This window comes from Melospiza melodia, chromosome 3 (assembly GCF_035770615.1).
Source record: "Melospiza melodia melodia isolate bMelMel2 chromosome 3, bMelMel2.pri, whole genome shotgun sequence".
Taxonomy (NCBI): domain Eukaryota; kingdom Metazoa; phylum Chordata; class Aves; order Passeriformes; family Passerellidae; genus Melospiza; species Melospiza melodia.
The window spans coordinates 125300150-125320957 of NC_086196.1; the positions used below are offsets into that span (position 1 = coordinate 125300150).

At 40.3% G+C, this 20808-nt stretch overlaps 1 protein-coding gene across 3 annotated transcripts in view; it reads left to right on the forward strand.

The window, feature by feature from the left end:
• KHDRBS2 (KH RNA binding domain containing, signal transduction associated 2) overlaps positions 1-20808 on the forward strand; it is a 339264-nt gene that overhangs the window by 197745 nt on the left and 120711 nt on the right. For all 3 annotated transcript variants that reach the window (XM_063153003.1, XM_063153001.1, XM_063153002.1), the window contains exons 5-6: positions 15565-15692; positions 18197-18392. In XM_063153003.1, the coding sequence (XP_063009073.1) occupies positions 15565-15692; positions 18197-18392 (324 nt within the window). The remainder of the gene's footprint in view (positions 1-15564; positions 15693-18196; positions 18393-20808) is intronic.

A 20808-nucleotide genomic window follows, 5' to 3' on the forward strand; every position in this document is an offset into this window, starting at 1 on the left:
AGCGTTGGGCAGAGCCGGTTCTGGCCTTGCCAGTGCTGAGCAGACAGGAATAATCCCTCCCTTGTCCTCCTGGCAGTGCTCTTCCTAAATGCAGTCCAAGGTGCCACTGGCCCAAGGGCACATTGCTGATGTCTAGTGAGCTTTTTGTTCATCAGAACCCCAAAGTCCTTTTCTGCAAAGCTTCAGAAAACTTCTTTGAGGACACAGCCTCCAGCAGGTGCTGGTGCCTACATTATTCCTCTCCGGTTGTACGACTTTTCACTCTTGTGAAAATTCATGAGATTCCTCTTTGCCCATGTGTCAGCATGGCAGATCTCTCTGACTGGTGGCACAACCCTCTGGTGTATCAGCCACTCCTCCCCATTCTGTGTCACCTGTGAACTTGCTCTGCTCTCTCATCCACTCATGAGTAGAGTTGAGCAGTGCTGGACCCAGCGCAGACCCCTGGAGCACAGCACCAGTGACTTGCCTCCTGCTCAACTTTGGGCCACTGATCACAAGGCCTGGGCCCATTCCCAGACCCTTGAAAATACAAGTTCACCTGCTCACACCTTTCTAAACATTATTTTCTGCTTAAAAACACTCATCAGTGTTTGATTATCTGATGTCTTTATGTGGTTATGGGGGGTCTTCTTGGTGATGTGTGGAAATTCTCTTTTCCAAATCTTCAAACTTGTGGCCCTGATGAGAAGAAAAAAAAATGTTAGTAGGAGTTAATTAGAAAGCAACAAGTGATTTTTTTTTCCAAAACCAGAAAACAAAATTATAATTCTACTAACTGTAAATGATGTTTGGGGAAATAGAAAATTCTGAAATTACATGATGCCAGGAGACACAATGGGAACCAGAAGACATGCTCTAATTAGTCATGCTCGAGTTTTCCACCAGCCCCTGAGCTCTGATCAGATGTTTTGATTTAAAAAAAGATAAAAGGAAAAGGCAACATTTTTACATTACCATGTCGACTGTATGAAACTGAATTGATGGTGCATTGCATTGCATTCTGTAGCACATACAGCCTTTTGCCTTGTTCTGGATATTTTAATTTGGTGCTGGGAAGTGGCTCTAGAGAGATGAAGCTAAGATTTCTTTATCAATAAAACAAAACTTGGAGAAATGTGAAGTTCTCTTGGTTTGTGCAGAGAGAACTCTGTGGTGTATCTTTAATTTCTTTATATCTAGATTTGTGCTTAAATGTTCTGACCTACAGGGACAGACTTGAAAGCAGTTAAAATTTCCCAGTGATTTTCCTGAAATCACCAAGTTGAATGATGAAAAATCCAGATTTTTCATCATTCAACTTGGTGATTTCAGGGAATCTGGATTTTTAACAGCAATATTAGGTCTGTTAATTCTCAGCACACTTTAGTGAGGCTCTGGCATGACAGCAAGAAAGCCTGGACATCAAAATTTCAGGTTAAGACATAAATTTTCAACCCAGGTTATTTATAGGAGCTTTAAGGAATCCAGGAAAATCATGAGGTTTTTACCCAAACCACTTAGCCCAAATGTAATGAGTGTAAATAACTGTGGGTTATTGAGACCTGCCCAGCAGAGAGCTGCATTGGAAGCTTTAATCTCATAAACCCCAGGTCTGAAAAGCTTAAGTTCAATAAAATAATCTACCTTTGCTGCTAAGTAGGATTAGTTGTAGCCACTGGAAACTGAGAATACTCAGCACCTTGAAGTCATATGCATTTGCCTTGGCTTGCTATACTGAATATAAATGCTTAATGAGACATTGATATCCAGTGCCTATCCAGATTAATCATTGAAACACATTGCAAATACTTTAAATTAAATATATTTTGGTTTTAATTAAATACATTTCAGTTAAAATAATTGATCATTTGAATTACAAAAAAAAAAAAAGTCTTGGGTCATTCCATTTATAGCAGTCTTTCCTTCATAAAAGCAAGTGATGCAGCTATTGTTATTTCTTTAGTGTCCACTCATATTTTCTGTGATGAAGTGAATTATTTTATTGAAAGACAAGGCATTTAGTTGTCATAAATGTGAAACATTTATTTAAATTTAGAACATTTTTCTTGAATTGAATGGAAAACCAGAAGGAAGGTCTAGCAAGATTTCCACCATGATTCTAAAATCAGTAATGTAGAACCGGGTTAATTATAATTAAATAGTAATTTGAGACTAATGGGTTCACAAAATTCAGTTCCACATAATTCCACTGTAAGTCTGTGTCATTTTTCGGTTGGAAAACATGCAAAGTAAGGTGACAGATATTTACATATATTTTGATGTTAAGATAGCACACCACAGATTTTATAGCAGTATAGAATACTGGTAAGGAATCATCCTTCAGGTAAAACTTTTTTTGTATTCACATCACAGCTGAGGCTTATTAGCACTACCTATTATTTTTAGATAAAAAATAAATGAAGTTACATTTTTAGCTCTGTGAGTAAAACCCCTGTATCTCCTCAATTTGTCACTGTGGAGATACAAATATGTTCTATTTGGACTAACATGTCACCTGCTCCCACTTTTGGTCACAGAAAAGCACTGAAATCAGTGAGGTCTTTTTTCATAGTCAAGGATATAGGGTTGATTTCAAACCCCAGTTGTGATCCTGCGGTGAAATTGGGTGAGGCTTGAGCTCAGCAGGCAGCAGGGTTCTGGGTGCCTGGCTTGGGTGTTTGTGTTTGTGGCGTTTGTATGAGTGGGGTAAAGGAAGCCCTGAGCACAGGTGGAGTCAGTGGCACTCACACTTGGGCTCTGGACAAACATTCCACTTTTGTGCTGAATGGGAAATCGGCTTGGAAAATTCAGCTTATGTGGCACTTGGTTAACAGCTGCTGGCATCCCCTTTCCAGATGGAATTGCTGAGTCCTTTTAGGGTGGCACTGAGCTCAGCAAAGTTCTTCAGGGCACAGGAGTTGTGCTTACTCGTATAACGCCTCCTCAATCTGCCCTTGTATTTTAAGGTAAAAAAAAAAAGCTGAGACCTTAAGTTTAATTTCCTAATTACTCAACTGTATTTTTACTATCCCAATTAAGAGTGTGACTTTAGGAAAGGAAATTTGTGGCCAGGATAATGTTAGCCATATTACTAATTAATAGTATTGACTTAATAACCAGTCATCCATATATGCTGTATTTTAAAAACCTGTACTTGCTTTCACACAGATTTAATAAACAATTACAGAAATCCTTGCTTCAGCTATTTGGGAAAGACTGGAGAACATAGTTCTAATATAAAAGACTGATTAACATCTGGCTTAGGCAAAGTTCTGTGAAGATTCCTTTCCTTTCACCCAGTCATCTGTGTGCATTTTCTGCTATAAGAAAAAGAAAAAAAATTCATCTCTGTGAATAAAAAAGAAGTAACTTAACAATTCTCTTTTTGTAGATTTCTGACTCATGGCATAGAATTAAATTTATTAAGGCTTTTCTTTGATAAGGGTTCAGATTAGTAGCTTCAAAGAGACTTAGACCTTTTGATACATTTCAGTGATTCATATTCTTAATAAGCAGGAAGGACAACCATAAAGGTTTTTATATGCCATTATTTAAATATTGTATATATATATATATATATAGATTATATGAATATTATAAATATTAAAGAATATAACTATTATTAAGAAAATTTTAAAATGTTTATAAGTACAAAACTGTATGGAGAGCACTAAGAAGGAGCTAGGTAGGGTCACTTTTAAAATCCTTCAGTATGTCTATAACAGTATAATAATGTGTAATAGAAAGCAGCTGAACACATTTTCCAAGCCCATTTTGCCTTCTTTCCCTCTTTTCCCTTTCAGTACCATATGTAGTTACTGATCACATTTCTTGGAAATGATAGAAAAGTATTGAATACTATTTTTTCTTTCATTATGGGAAATGTGTTTGGATATCAGGAAGTTGGAGTTTTATTTTCAATACTAAGATTATCATCATGAAACTCTTTAAAAGTTTAGAATAAATTCCATCATGTTATGTTTCAGGAAAATAATCCATTTTTAAGAAAATACACCAATGGAGAGTCAGAAAATACACTCTGGACAGTCAGAAATGGAATTAAATAAATTTTATGCCAATGAAACTAGTATGTAGGAAATATGATAGTTAAGTCTGACTTCATTTTATGGCATTTGCATCTCTCAATAAGCCTGTGGTTTTTCTCTTGGGAGTACAATTTGCATCTGTGCCCAGGGAGTATCATTAGGGTTACCTGATGCAGAATATATCACATTGGGAGCAACACTGGAGTGGAATGCAAAAGCAGGGATGAAATACAGACCTCATGTACTGAATGGAATGTCTTGCTATAAATGCAGCTCTTTAGAAGCTGTTTTTCTGCTTCTGAGTGCTGTTTATAAATAGACTTTTTTGCCCACAAGTTTTCTGGCAGCATTCCACATGACAGCCTACATTCCTTCCTCTGCTTTACTGCCAGTTCTTGGATTTATAGTTGGGCTTGATCTTCAGTTGTTTCTGCTCAGATGTTTTCAGTGAGTGGATCCTTCAGTGGGGAACTTATTTCACATTTCCCCTTGAACCTGTAGCGTTCGTGCTTGATCTGAAGCTGGTCTTGTTGTGCAGCCACCTGGGCAGAGAGAGGGTAGATACAGCAGCCATGAAGAAATGTAATAAGCAAAAAGACTTTTTGCTACCCAGTAGGAAGCAGGAATTAGATGATATTCTGTTAACAGGAAAAGAAAAGGTGATAATTCTATTAAAATACCTCAAAACCTTCTTCAACACATGCTACAGAGAAAAAAAGGAGACATAAATATCCTCGTGGATAAACTTATTTAAAGGATTTATGCAATAGCAAAATAAAATATGTTCAACTTTATTTTAGAACTGATTACATTTTTATCATGCTGCATTGAATTGTTTAGCTTGCAACTCTGACAGTACTTTCATCTAGATCTGGCTGCATTAATTACTTACTCATTTTTATATATTTCATTCCTAGTATTTTATATACAGTGTTTTTTATGGAGAGCAGAGGGACACTTGGGAATGAGTATATCTGCACTTGGTACATGGTCTAATCTTTCCTTTGTGAATTATTTTCTACCTCTTGTTACTCCTTGTTAGTTCCTTAATAATTTTTCCTTTTGTCTCAAATCTCATTCTGAAAAAAAACCTGAACTTAAAACATCTTACTTCTGATGCATACCTTTCTAATGGAATTATTAAATCAGCTATTTTAAACCTACATGATTGTTGCTAATTTTTTGAGCTTGACATTTGCTTTGGTTTTCCACTGTCATGATTTCAGCTTTTCTTGTTTGATATGTTTCTTTTTCTTTCACTATTTTTATTTATTTATATATTTCTGCTCTTTCTCACATGAAGTGAGGCATAAACTTCAGAAAGCTAAATGTATATTATTTTAATATTTTTAGTTTCTGTGACAGTTCAGACAGTGACCCTGGGATTCATTAGCAGCATTCTTTTACAGTTTTTTCCTCATGCTTATTGAATTTAGTATGGAGAAGGGGACTCCTTGCATACCTACTTGTTCTCCTGTGATTGTCCTCTGCACCATTACACTGGCTATCCATAAATCTACCAGCAATGAAACTAATTTAGATTATAGCAGTTCAAACCAAGCAGATTGAAAATATCTTTGATTCCAGCAGTGAAAATTGCTCTTGTATTTTTATGATGCTATTACAGACCATCTTCCCAGCGTGTATCTTTTTGTTTTTTTTCTCCTTTACTATGCAAAAAAGTCTTGGCACTGTGCTGTGGATGTGCACAATGCTGTTTAGTTTGGGTTAGTCAGATTGCTGTGCAGGAGGAGTGCATGAGAAATAGAGATCCTGTGTTTTCTGTCTCAACCTCTGGCTAGGCATTGCCTAGGAAAATGCTGAGGCACTGCTGCTGCCTTCCAAAGCCAAGCCCTCATGGCAGCCTGAGGTTCCCAGAAGGAGTTTCTGTCTCCATCCTTTCTTTTGCTGTCAGTGCAGCTTTGCCACCAGTTTGTTCTCTGCCAAGCAGAGAACAACTGCCAGCTGTGGCAGGCAGTGAGGCTCTGGGGCAGTGCCATCGGGAGTGGAGACAGCGATGCTCCAGTCCTCAGTGACCTGGGAGGTCTTGTTTATTCTAAGCCTACAAAAAACTTCTTAGACATAGACTGTGGCTAAATTGGATGATCAAAGAGATATTCAGGGCTCCTAAAGGGTCCTGCATGCAGCAGAATCTAGAACCCAGCAGAACTTGGGTTAGTCTGGAGCAATCAGTTTTCTAGAAAAATAGAGGACCAAACATTCCCATTCCCTCAGCTCCTCTGTCAAGAGAGTGCTGACTGTAAAGAACCACCCTTCTGCCAGGTTCTGCTCCCAGGATGTTACAGCTGGGTCTGTAGTAAGTGAAATTTAAGATATTCTTTATCTCCTGACTTACAGTTATTAATAGATTTCAGTATATGCTAGCAGAATTATTAAGACATTTCTGCTTTGCATCTGTAAAATAGACTTAGTGCTTGCCAAGACAGTCCTTACTCCAAGGGCAGCTCATGGTATCGTAATCCTGTATTGGAATAAAAAAACCCTAAAATTGATTTAAGAACTAGTTTTTTGTCATGTATCAAGTTCAGCTCCAATGTATTATATGCTATCAGCTGGTACAGATGATAGCATATAATATATGGGATTTTTTAAGGTTCTGAAGTGATCCAGAAGCTGTAGAAGCAAGGGCACTCCACAGTCCTGTAGTAAGATACTTTCTTGCCCAGACCTGTCTTTCTTGGTCGCCCTTTCTAGTCTCTTTAGGTCAAGCAGCATGTTTTGTTTGCTGTGCCACATGGGGCTGAGGCAGCGTGGCTGTAGCCAGGCTGGACAAGACAGGTACACTAAACAAGAGTAAACACATCTGAATTTTGCTGCCTGCTCTTGCCATCCCTGTTATCCTTGACAAGGGAGCTGCAAACCTCCAGCAGTGGGTTAGCAGGAGGCAATCTGGGTCTACCTGGCATAGTTGGAATAAAAAAGTTGCATATGTACTGTGTGTAGCTTGTTACTTGTATTGGCTTCTGTCGTGGTTTGACCGGAAATGGGACATCTGGGATATGTTGTTTTGCTGTGGTCACCAATGGGTGTTCGGATTTTAAGAGGAGCCCCTGGTTTGACCAGTGGGGCATTGGATCCGCCTCTTGAGACCACAAACCCAAGGAGTTAAAAGCAGGGCTCTTGTCCTTCAGAGCCCTCTTGGGATTTCTGGTGTGAAGGAGTTGGGTCTCTCCCAGCCCTTGCTGCTGGGCTGGGGGAGGGGAAAGCCACGAGGCCCATCTACGGTAGGCCCGGATTCGGTGGAAGGGTGGGGGAGCACCGAGCGACCTGTTTATTCCCCCCCAACCTTTTTGGAGAGGGAGAGAATGCAGCCTGTGCTTGAACTGTTACCTTGAAACTTGATATCATGTGCTGGCAGCACGGCTGGGAGGAGAGGGGGGGGGCAGTGAGCAGCCCAGCGGCCTGGGAGAGCTTTTAACCCTTGTGGATAGTGAGAACTTCACGGAACATTACCTTTCCTAGGAAAGGGATAAGAGTGGAAGATGAAGGAAGAAATAGGCCAGTAAGGGGGTCTGGCAAAGAGAAAGAGAGATGTTGAAGGAATGGAGGAAGATGGAGTGGCAATTTTGCTGGACTCTTTTGTTGTAGATCCATGGACTGTTTCCTGGTGATACAGAGGCTGCATTGCAGGGGGAAGCGGAGGCTCGGAGCCAGGAGAATTTGGTGTTGAGACCCCTCGGCCCCAGGGGGTATAGAAGAAATGGAGGGCACAAAGGTCCCAGAGATGAGAGTGTGCTCTGCTTGGAACGAGACGAGGCATCCTTAAAAAGGCCCACCCTGAAAGCAGGCCTCTGCCCCATCCCATGCCTGGTGGTGAGAGCACCTTGGCATGGAAAGGAGATGTCACGAGATAGCAGGACTCCGGGCGGCGCTAATTGTGGCAAGAAGTCCGTGGCACAAGGAAGGACTCCGTCTACTCTTCATGAGCTGAAGATTTGATTTTCTAAAGGGTGGTGCCAGACCGAGTGTGGATAATTTTCAGAAATGTAAATGTACTGGGGATCTGGTAGAAGGAGGAGGGGGAAGTGTGTTTCTGTGTAGTTTTCATTTTCCTTGTGTTTTTTTTTCCTTTTGTGGTTTAGTTTTTTGTAGTTTAGTTGATAAAGTTTTTTTTCTTTTTTCCTTAAGCAGGAGCCTGCTTTGCTTATTTCCAGGTACCACCTCACAGCAGATGCCAGGGAGAGGGAATTTTCATGGGGATACTGGCATTATGCCAGTGTCAAACCATAACAGCTTCGATGTAAATTATAGCAGACAGTTAATCCAGCCTTAAGAGCAGGTAATGATCTCATTAGTAGCAGAGCTTCAGCAAACAGCTGGAGAACAGTGGCAGTCCTGCTCCTCTCGCTGCCTCCTTTGAAGCAACTGTGTTTTCCTGGAGGAAGAGCACCCATATCACATCCCTTCCTTCCAAGAAGCCAGTGTAAACATCCAGCAGGAATCCATAACAATTTCTTTAGGATTAGAGTGGCTGCACCATCCTGTAGCCTGATATATGCCCTCTGTTCTTATTACCTTATAAGTCTCTTTCAAGTGACAGCTGTAAATAAGCACAAGTCTGGCAGCCAGAGCTCACTTGGAATTAAATTCAGGGATAGGGAGCTGTCAGCTAACTGACTTCTGTGGCAGCATAGCTGTCATTTGAATGAATTACAGACCACAGTATCCATTTGTGTGGGGCCTGTGAGCAAGAGGAGTGGAAAAAATTGGGGTAAATGGCTGAAATTTATTGCAGGCTTCTGCAAGATTTTCAAAAGCCATGTCCCCATCTTCAGTGTGATTATTTTGTGTGTCTAACAGCATTTCCATGTAAACTGTAATAATCTGTTGAAAGGTCTCTTTAGGATGAAAAACAAAATTTGAATTGATTATGCAATTAACTGAGACTTATTTTGCTCTGTTCCATCAAAGACTAAAATATCTAGGTCAAAGTTTTTTAGCACTTTGCCTACGTACAATTTCCACCCTGGGACTGGCAGCTTCTCTTCAGATGCTGAGGAGCAAACACTCCCCTCCCTTGCACACTGCTTGTAGAGAGCGATGCCCCATGCTGATGATGCCAGGCAGATTTAATTGTGCATGCTCAAAGAGAAAAATGACATCCACGCTTGGGTGACTGCTCTCTGTGGCAAGCTGACAAATCCCCCAGCTGTCAACTAACCTCAAAGGCAAGTGTACGTGGCTCTAGCTTATGTCTGCTTGCTTTCTGCCCATAGGCATTTAGAAGCTGAAACTCATATTGGCTGCAACACATTCAAATTGCTACTGAGAGAAATGTACGGTCTGTTTTATGTGTTTCAATCTCTGAGGGTGATTCACACAATTAAGGTTTATTTTTCAGACTGGCTGTAAGCAGGTAAAGGCAGCACCTTTTTGCATACAGGGCAAGTGAAAGTGTGTAACATTTATGGCTGTGGCTCTGGCTAAGATACTGATTGCTTAGAGAAAGTAATTTCTTCCTTGGGCTCAGTGGATTATATTTATATTTTTGTATATTTATTGGGATCTGCCAGAGAACTACATGCATACAAAATGGCCTTACTTGAGTGCCAATGTATATGGGCAAATGCAAAGAGGCGTGCGTTGCTAACACGGTACTGGAGTCATTTTGGCAGCAGCTTTGTTACTTGGGGTGCACTGCAGGCCGTCCATCTAAACCTATCATTACCTGGCACCTATGCTCTGGTGTGATAACCAGAGCAATCTGTGAACGGGCAGAGAGCCATCTTAACAGATGGCTTTGACTGTAGGTAACTAGGAAACCATGCATATACATTAAACATGGGTTCAGAGAGTGTGGGTGTTATCTGGGAACATGCAACCACCTGTGGGGTTTGAGCTCCTCCATGTACTGTTGAGAACATATGCCATACCCATCATACACACAGGAAGGGTGGGTTACAGCCAGTTCCCACAGTTCTGATGAACTTTGTAGGGATTGCTTGGTTGGGCATGGGCTCAACTACAGATGAATCTCATATTTTGCAATGGACTTAAAATTAGTGTTACAACGACAAAGCATGAAGCTTAAGGATGCAGTTCATAGAATCATAGAATGGCTTGGATTGGAAGGGACTTTAAAGATCACCTAGTTCCAGCCAGTTCCTACTAGATCAGGTTGTTCAGAGCCCCATCCGGCCTGGCCTTGAACACTGCCAGGGATGGGTCATCCACAGCATCTCTGGGCCACCAGTCCCACTGCCTCACCACCATCACGGTAAAGAATTTTCTCCTAATATCTAATCTAAACCTACTCTTTCAGTTTGAAAGTAGTCCTGTGTGCCCTTTTAAGAAGTCTATCTTTCTCATATGCTCCCCTCAAGTACTGGAATGACACAGAATCCCTCCAAAGCCTTTTTTTACCAGGCTGAACAAAGGCAGCTCTCAGCCTTTCCTCATAGCAGAGGTGCACCAGCCCTCTGATCATCTTGGTGTCCCTCCTCTGGATCATTCCAACAGATCCACGTCCTTCCTGTGCTGAGGGCCCCAGAACTAGATGCAAAACTGCAGCTGGGTTCTCACCAGAGTGCAGCAGAGGGGCAGAATCTCCTCCCTTACCCTGCTGACCACGCTGCTTTTGGTGCAGCCCAGGGCATGTTTGGCTTTCTGGGCTGCCAGGCCAGGCCTCTCATCCAACAGCACCCCCAGGTCCTTCCCATCAGAGTTACTCTGGATCTGTTCATTCCCCCAGCCTGGATTGATACCAGGGGTTGCCCTGACCCAGGTGCAGCAATGAATTTACATGTCCACCTCAGGCACTGTCTCACCCAAATTTTAGGTGGTGGAGAGGGCTATCCAATCTACCTAGCACAACTGTTCTAAGTTTACTAACCTGACAATGATAAAGGCTATTGATATGTGCAGAAAGAAATTCAATGTTTAAATGAGTGCACTGGAGTCTTAGAACAGGATTTTAAATGTAAAAAAGTAACAGGAAATGCCAAATATCTCTTGTCACCTCAGGATTTAGTTTGTCAAGTACTTTGAGTACTGAGTAACCCATACTATTCTTTTTTGTAACAGCCTGATATTAAAACACTCAACTAAAAAGTGGAAATTCCAGGGTTCTTGGCCTCTTCAGTGTTCTGAACTGCAGATCCTGACCCCATGAGTCCAGATAAGTGGCTCTCACTATGCTCTGAAGCTGAAGTAGAGCACAGTTTACCATTGTAAGGACACAGAGAACACAAAGAATCAGGGACTCCAGGAACACCTCATCACCAGTTATTTTCACAGTGCTTTTTAGTGCTTCCCCATATACAGAAGGGGCATGTGGCCAATGTCTCTGTTAGTGTCCAAAATTAGAATGTATCTAAAACCAAACAAAACAGAAGGGCTATATTCCCATCACCTAGCTCCACCTAAATTTCACTGAGTCTTCTGTGTCCCATTTTCTGGCTGTGAGTTTTCTGAAGCATGTACTCAATGGAAATTTTAGCCTAATTGGAATTTAAGCTGCCTGAAAATAGCCCCAAGGCAGCACCAGCAGAATTCAGGGGAGATTGTCTAGCTTCAGTGAATCTGTGCAAATACACAGAGCCCTGGGATTCTTTTGCTGATGCAAGGAGCTGGGCAGGATGCAGAAATGCTGCAGGAGTCCAAATCCATCTCCTGTTCCCTTTCTGCTCCCTGAGCACAGGAAGAGAGTGTGGCAGGATGGGCAAACATATGTCTGGGAATGTGGTGCTCTGTGCTGGCAACACAGCTTCAGAGGATATTACATGTGTGGGAGTGAAAGAGTGCCCTATTCATGCTTCAAAATTGTCACTGTGAAATATTGTGATTATCATTTTAGATTTGACATGTATAACTCTGCATTTTTAAGGTAGTTTGAATGTAACCTAAATTGCTTTTCCCCTAACTATCTGGTAAGAAGGAAATTCAGCTGTCACAGATAAGAGTAATGATATTTATTAATAGAATTATAATAGGACTTAAATGGGCAGAGTACCTCAGGACAGGAGATCACAGTCCTTTAAGGATTGATTTATTCTTGACTTCTATGAGCCTCTGTTATGATAATGATAGATACATATTCCCCAAATCCTTTCGGTCCTTCTGTGCCTTTGATTTCTTTATAAACTCTCTTGGCTTGTCACTACATGTTCTTGTTAATTCAGATCAGGTTTTGCAACTTGCATCATACTTTGCTTTTTTTTTTTTTTTTGCCAGAATGGTTTACTGAGTTTTTTAGCAGCTTATGCTCTTTCCCCTCTTTGCTGCATCTCCTGTCAGTGCTTCCAGAAGGGCCTGTGGGTGAGCTGCCACCAGCCAGACTCGGATTTCCTGTGGAAAACCTGCACATGGGTTTCCTTTGTTCCTACAACATTCAAGGCTGCCAACCTAATTAATCACTCCAAACCTTCATTAATAAATTTAATTGTGGTAATTTGGGGTAAATATGCTGATGTTTTCTGGGCTACTGAATATTTTATCTAAACATGTAATTTGGTTTTTTGGGCATTTACATAAACATGGCAATTTTTGGTAGCCCTAGATGCTATGATTTTATTGATGTTGAAAATCCTTCGCATTTCTAAAGTCAAGATGTGTGTTTAGGTGAATAGTCATGGACATGGGTGGTTACCTCACAGTTAGTAAACACTGACCACCATGATGCAAGTCAATTGCAGCCTCCATATCAGCAACAATTGAAAAAGCTGCGTATAGGTAGTAATGTCTGTAGGGCTATAAACAAGAGCAAAATATATAGGTCGATATAGATTATCAGCTGTAAGAATAGGTATAAGACTACTAGAAAACTATAAGAAAAACAATGAAGTACAGCACATTTTTCATGAGCTTATTTTAACATGAAAAGAAGGTTGCTTTTTTGGGTTTTTTTCCTGAAACAAAATATACTGCTGTAGTGTGTAGCTACTTCCTTGTACTTTGTTCAGTATAGGTATACCTTGAAACATCATGTACTCTTTCTTGGGACTAGGTATATATGAAACATCAACAGCATAATTTTGCTCATGTGCTGGGCTCTGAACTCAGATGCAATTAAATATTCATCAGGATAGATACCCTGACTCTAGCTATATGTGTAGCTGCTATGAAAGATTAATTCAGTGTTATGTTTCTGTTTAAGGGAAGAAGCAAAATGAAAATTTATGGTGAAAATTTCAGGCTTCATGTTTAGAAATTATGATCCTTATTATGCTTTTTAAGGAGCCTGCAAGATAAATTATCTGTATAGAGTTATATTTTTAATAAAAACATTCTCTTTCAAGAAACCTGTCCCACCATCTTCCTTTGGGTGTACTTTGCTGTCTTTACCTTGTCATTTCAAAATACACTGTTTCTTAACTGATTGTTCAGCAAAGAACCTGCACACAAAAACTAAGGGCATTGCATAACAGAATGGTGCAGTTTTGCAGATCTTATTGTACATTATAAATTCAATTTGTATTTTCTGTTTTGTCGATACTAAGATTTTAAATTATATTTTTACCTGAGGGAGTAATAGTTTCTTTGAGGCAATTTTTAGTAGAATTCATTTATACAGCAATATTCCAAAAGAGAAGGGTTAAAGCAGCAACACAGAAATTCCAATTTCTGTCCCTTGCAGGTCCTTTGTTTTTTTTTTCTTTCCCTCCCACATTTTCCTCTTACAAGATGTACCTACATTATTAATGAAATTTGGTGTCAGTACCAGTGTGGAATCTGGAGGGTAAACTCAATCAGCAAATTTGAAGTCCTAATCCTTGTAAAGCCAGGATGAATAACAGATGATATTAAGAGGGCACAGTAGATGGTACCTGTTCCAACAATTGCTGTAAATGTGATATCAGTGATTCTGGTTTTCCCTCTGTATTTTACAGAGCACATTGATTTAGAAGATGTCTTTGGTTTATAACTATTAGAGTTAGAAGGACAGAAAAATGTTCAAAAATATTTGGGGATGGTATGAAATGAAAGCCACTATCTATTCTATGATCAAATTAAGGATTTGGCTAATAAATTAGATTATTTTATTTTTAATTATGATTGTGCTGCAGCTATCACACACTATATTGTAAAAATAAGGTTCTTTTCCTAATTTCAGTAATAGATTTTTCTCCAGCTACACTCTCTAGAGTTTAGAAAGGAAATTGTGACTAGGCCTACACTCTTAGAACACAGCAGGATCAGGATCATATCTTTAAACAGATTTCCTGGACCTCCTTAGGTGGAAGAAGGAATGAGCAGTGCCTCAGTTCAAACTCACCATATACTTGGTCTTCAGCTTGTCTGAAAGAGGTGTCACTTGTAATGCATTTTGAGGTCCTTGCATGACAGTCAATGGCAGTTGCTTGTGGAGGAATGGAAGGACAGAAGAGCTGAAATTCAATAATGTTTCTGTTTTGAAACAATAATTAGCTATCACACAGCTGTGCTGCCAGTGAGCTGGCTGCTGCAGCAGATTTTCAGTACAGTGATCAGCCCATAAAATGCTGGATAAAATGGAAGGAAGCTAAAAAAAATGGAATTTCTGACAGAGGAATTTGGACAAACACAAAGTAAGTAAACATGTCCATTATTATGTATTATAGTGGATGAGACACTCTATAGACAGAAAAGAGCAGCTTCAGGTTCACAAGCACTGGTCCTCATGGGGACTTCAATGTCCACAAGATCTGTTGGAGGGACAGCACAGCAGGGCAAGTGCATTCCTGGAATACACTGAGGATAACTCCCTTCTCCTGGTGCTAGGGAAGCCACTGGGGAGATGCTCTGTGCTGGACTTTGTTATCACCAACAGGGAGGGGCTGGTGCGGAAGGTGAAGCTCAAGGTGAGCCTGGGCTGCAGTGACCATGAAATGATGGAGCTCAAGAGCCTTAGGGCAGGGAGGAGAATGCACAGCAAGGTCTGGCCTGGGCTTGAGGAGAGCAGACCTTGCTCTCTCCAGGGAACTGCTCGGTGCAGTGCAGTAGGACAGAGCCCTGGAAGGCAGAGGGGCCCAATAGACATAGTTAATATTCAAGGATCACCTCACCCAATCATGCATTCCAATGCAGAGGAAATCAACATGGTGTCTATGCCAGGAGGCTTGGAATTACATCTTTAGGGTCCCTTCCAACCCAAACCAGTTTATGAGTCTGCAATTCTGTTTTGTATCAGTGAGAGAAGGAAGTTTACTGAGTCAACAGAAATTGCAGTGCTGAAGTTGATACCCTGTTGACTTAAAATGGGCCTATTTTATTTCATTTAATATTTTTTTATAGTAAACATAGCTTTGTTACTTGACTGTTTCAGGATATACATTTCTCTGTGTTTATGCCTTCTATGCCTTTTGTGGGTTTTTTTGCATGTTCATACTCTTTATGACCACCTTCACTACCCGTACATATATGTTTTTCTGTCCATATATTATAGGCAATTGTCCACTCCCACTTGTACAATTTTTCAGCATACCAGTGGTAATGCAGAACAACTCACCAAAATACCATCCACAGAATTTCTGGTTTGGGTGATTTGCCAGCTCAGCCAAAATACAAAGTTTCAGAAGTTTCACCTTTTGCATTTCAGGATTATAATGATGAAATTCGCCAGGAGCAGCTGAGAGAGCTTTCGTATTTGAACGGTTCTGAGGATTCGTCACGCGGACGGGGCATTCGAGGAAGAGGGATCCGTGTGCCACCTGCAGCTCCTTCAAGGTGTGGTAACCTGAGCTATTATGTTAGTAGCTTTACAAATATAAGCAATAGTAAAAAAACCCCGTAGTTAAAAAAAAAAAAAAAAAAAGATAGTTACATACATATCCTGGTCAGTAAACCAAAATATTCGTCTTCTGATCACCGGTGTGGTCTATATTGTTCCAGATTTTCTGATCTATAGGTCATCAGGCACAGTGAGTGGCAACAAATGAGAGCAGATTATGAAGACAGGAAATGGATATTTCTAAGAATACTTTTATGCTAGTACTAAGGCAGTATGGTCAGTAGCATAAAATATTTGTTCAAAATACTAGTTTAGTCAGAGAAGGCCTCATAGTCTAAGTGGAACTTTATTTGACAAATAATTACTTTTTATACATATTAAAGCTATACTGTGTGTATATACAAATATACCTATTTATATAAACTTCATTATATGTTATGTGTTGGTGGGTTATCAGTTTTAAGTGAATTTCATTGGCATAATCTAAAAACATTGGGGTGTGAATGTGCCTAAGTATTTTTTCATGTCTAAATAAAATATATCTCTGCTTATTATTAAGGCCAGTGTAAAATCTTAGAACATTGTCTCAGACTTGTTTTTCCCTGTGAACCCTTAAGAACTTCATTGTCTCGAGTATCTAAGCTACCTAGCTGCTTCCAGTCTTCTCTCCATAGAGGTCATTTCAAGATGAGTCCTAAAAAATGGACTCTTTTTTTGGAAGAAATAGGATATGGGGGTACCTTATGTTATGCTGACAAAGGAGTTGTTCAGTAATTGAATGGGCTGATCTTTCCTATGACCTCTGAGGTTTTTTCCCTGAGGGTGTCTATCTTGTTTACCATCAGTTTTTCCTACATGAGCTTTTTAATTGGTAGTATGATGCACTTACACAGAATTTTTTGCAGTTGACATTCATCACCATCTTCTACTCAAATAGTGTCTGGGCTCAGTATTCCTTACATTCATGATCTCTGAACAGCTTGACTTAATAATGTTTTTCAGAATGTCACTGCAACATACTAGCAGCTTTTAAATTGGGTTCAAAGCATGATCGGTGGAGTTCTGGCCCCTAATTCCTGCAAAATGCCCAAATGATTTAATCAGTTGCACAGATCCAATGATCATGGATGTCTTCCCTTTTTTCCAGTCAAAAATCCCAGGAGAATATTAAAAAAACCTGTTGAAGCAAGTCCAGAGGAAGACCAAAAAATGGTCAGAGGTCTGGAGCACCTCTCCTTTACAAAGTTGGGCTGAGAGAGCTGGGTTGTTCAGCCCAGAGGAGAGAAGGCCCCAGGGATACCTCATTGCAGCCATTTCATGTATAAAGAGGGCTAATAAGAGAGAGAGTCTTTTTGCCAGTCTTAAATGAAAAGAGGTTGGACATAGGGAAGAAACACTGGAAAAAGTTGTGGGTGCCCCATCACTGGAAGTGTTCAAGGTCAGGTTGGGCATAGCTTTACTAGTCCCTGCCCAAGGCATGGGATTTTGACTGGAGGATCTCTGAAGGTCCCTTCCAACACAAACCATTCACTGATTCTGCAAGTCTAAAATCAGCTACTGAATCTTGTAGTAAAGTAACAAACATCACAGGGTAATCCACTGGGTTTGGTTGTTTCAGCAGGGAGCAAGCCACCATTCCTACTGCTACAGGAGACCTGAGTTCCATTCACAACTGTGGATCTGGGTGTCATGGAGGGTTGTTATACTGGCATTCACAGTCTTCCAAAAAGACAGCACACCCAGGAGCATATTGCTCTGAAACAAAACTCCTGATTTATCCCCCTTCTGCTACCCTGATTTATCACCCTTCTATTTCATCATATGGTATAGATACAAGTCTTTTTAAACAGTAACAGCTTCTTCTGGCTTACTAATTTGTACAGCAAGGGAGATATAGCATAAATAGCCAGGAAGATGCTAAACGTCTTTCCATGCTTCTCTATATGCTCTGTTCTCTCTGTGCAGTGGGGGAAGGTAGAATCCCACACTACCAATCCTTTGTGCTGAACTAAATTAGACAGGAAGAAAAATTATTCCTCTCCTTTTCTATTCTTTCTCTACTTCGCCTTGAAAGTTTCTGCTGTCCTGCAATATCTTCTGCCAATCCATTTCTCTCACCCACCAATAAGCATGAAAATGAGAGTGATGACTGCTCTTGTAAAAAAGTTTGAGAGCAACAGAAGAGGTTCCTCGTTTTCTTCATCTTCTAGAACTGCTTTGGAGTAATTCTGCAGCCCTGTGAATTGCAATGATTCAGAATTTTATTAGTACAAGCAACAAGAGGATCAGGTGCAAAAGGCACTGGGTAGTTTAAAAATAATGCCTTTCCATAATACAAGTTCTGCCTGAGATGTTGCCTAAAAGTGCTTGACATTGTAGGTGCCAAAACCCCAGAGTTACATGACGCTTTCAGTACTAGTAAAAGCGTGAGAGCCTTTAGAACGGGGCCTGTCCTCCCTCGTTGCGCACGCCAGAGTGATGATTCCTTTTGCTCCCGCAGGGGCCGTGGGGGTGCCATTCCCCCGCCGCTGCCCGGACGAGGTGCCCAAGCGCCCCGCGGAGCGCCGGTGACGCGCGGAGCGCTGCCCGTCCCGCCCGTGGCCAGGGGCGTCCCCACGCCGCGAGCCCGGGGCGCCCCGGCCGTGCCGGGGTACCGACCGCCCCCGCCGCCGGCCCACGAGCCCTACGAGGACTATGTAAGTAAATGCCATCCTGCAGAGGGGTGAGCCACGCTCTGCCATGGACACGGAGCCCTTCCGAGATGGAACGGGCCAGGCCGAAAGCTCCTCTGTCGCTAACGCTTTTCCCTGCAGGTGAACGACAGTCTGGGTGATGCAGTGTGTCTGCAGGCCTGTGCTCAGCAATGTGGGTTTGGAGATTTGTTTACAGCTTACTTATGGATATGAGACATCATGCTGGATAGTTCTTGGGGTGTCACACAAGACCAATACAGATATTCCAAAATTTGTATTGTATACTTAAAGTTAGTTTTTACTGTAACCAATTTCCTAAGAATAACAGCATATATCCTTTGTGAGAAAATGAGGAGGTGGGGGGAAGGCATGCTGTTGTTCCAAATCCTTTTTGTTACATATTTGTATTCAACACTGTGTTACAGATACATAACAAATAGAAATTCAGGTAGTTTTCATGAAAGCTGATACAATGATTCATTTTTAGCCAGGAGCAGTACTAACTGACTGTCACCTTTTCTTATGAGGTGTTAAAAATAATTGTGCTGTACACATCAAAGCTTTCAAGTCATCCTCATTAATGTTTCCTCCTGGAACTATCACCATAACAACCAAATATCCAAATAGAGAAGAAAGTGCTATCAAATATAATGTCTGAATTTTTCCGGCTATGGCAAGTCCAAGAGTAAGATGAACATCCAATTTATTCCCTAATCCTACCACCAGGGAAAGAGGCACTTTTATTCAATTAATAGTCTTCCTAGAACAGAAGAAAGGAAAATTAATCAGAAATTATGTTTTGTTGTTAAAGCTTCACTCAACTGTGTGTATTTGTAGTGTCACAGCCACTTCAAATCAGGGATGCACATTCTGTTAATTCTAAGAATCACAGCTGAGCAACAGCAGCAAGAAAGAGTGTGGGGGGGGGGAGGTCACTCCGCTATTATTTACTTCAACAGTTTCCATTAATGAATGAGCTAAAAGTCCTGCTAAGAAATGGAATTTCATAAGTATACACTTCCTTGACAGTGTATTATTGTCTGTTAGTATCAAAATGTATAAAACCTTCCTTTCTGTGCAGATACAGAACCTTTGTAATGTAAAATTAGGATTATAATTGAAGTAATTAATTTTTTCATTTACAGTACTAGTAAAAGTCCTAGAGTATTAAGCATCTTCTAGGGAGCATTTCTTGCACTTTTTCTGGATGATAAACGTATGGAAAGCAAAAGGAGAGAGAAGTTAAGGCAGCTGGATTATCCAGGTTAGGAAGGCATTCAGCCAGTTCCCCATATTTTTGAAATGACCACACTCTCAGGAGCACAAAACATAGATGCAATTAAAAAAGTCAATTTAATTTGTGATACATTAGTCCAGTAAAAACAGACATATGTGTTTGTGGGTTTTTTCCCCCTTCTTAAATAGCAGCTAAAAAAGTGCTGCCTTATAGGTCAAAACTCATGTTTTGGAGATCTTCCGTCTCCTATGTCCTTTCAACGTCTATATTCTACAGCTAGGAATATATGAGCTTGCTATCATGCACCAGTCTGCAATGAAAATTTCTTGTTATTTTATAGAAGTTTGTAAGTTCAGTCTAAATAATTTTGGTATCTTATGGGCTGAGATAATAACTAGAACTCTGATGCTAGGCTGGTAGAAGGAAAAGTTCACTGTCACATATCTGTGTATAATGTTGAAAATTATGTTTTAGAGAAAATATTTTTATTTTGCCAAAAGTAATCAACACAGTTTTTCTTCCCAAGTAAACCATATAATAAATCAGATACTTGTCTGGACACTAAAAGCAAGTGAATCTATTTGTGGACCTGCAGCAAATGTCGTGTATAATTGTTGTTCTTTCCTCCTTAATCCTACAAATGAAAAACTAATTTATAATGAATAATTTATTCAATTTACTTTTTTTTTTTTCTTGCTTCTAAGCAACCTACAAGTGCATTAGAATTTCCTTATGAGTTTATATTTTTCATTTTTGATTACAGTATTTCACACCATTTTTTTCCTACTTTTGCAAGCACCATTGGTTTGACTAGTGGTACATATGAATGCACTGTCATTGATTGTGAGTATCCATATTCTGTATTTTTGTTTGCTCTAATGAAACGTAGTAACTTGAATGCTGATCTGAAAGGGAATTCAAGAAATAGAATCTAATGGCTACAACAGATTTTTTAAAAATGTTTAGGCAGCATTTCCTGAGAAAAATCTTTAGCCATTTGCTGAGCACTACTAATCAGAGATTGTATTGACTGTTTGACCTTGAAACATCTAACTGCTCAAATTGGTTTGGATAAGCATGTAGACGTTTGGATTATCCACTATATAACTATTTTGAGGTTTCCTGATGGCCTTTCTGAGAATTCATAAAAGCAGATGTCTGAAGGTTTCTTTAGAAAAGTCA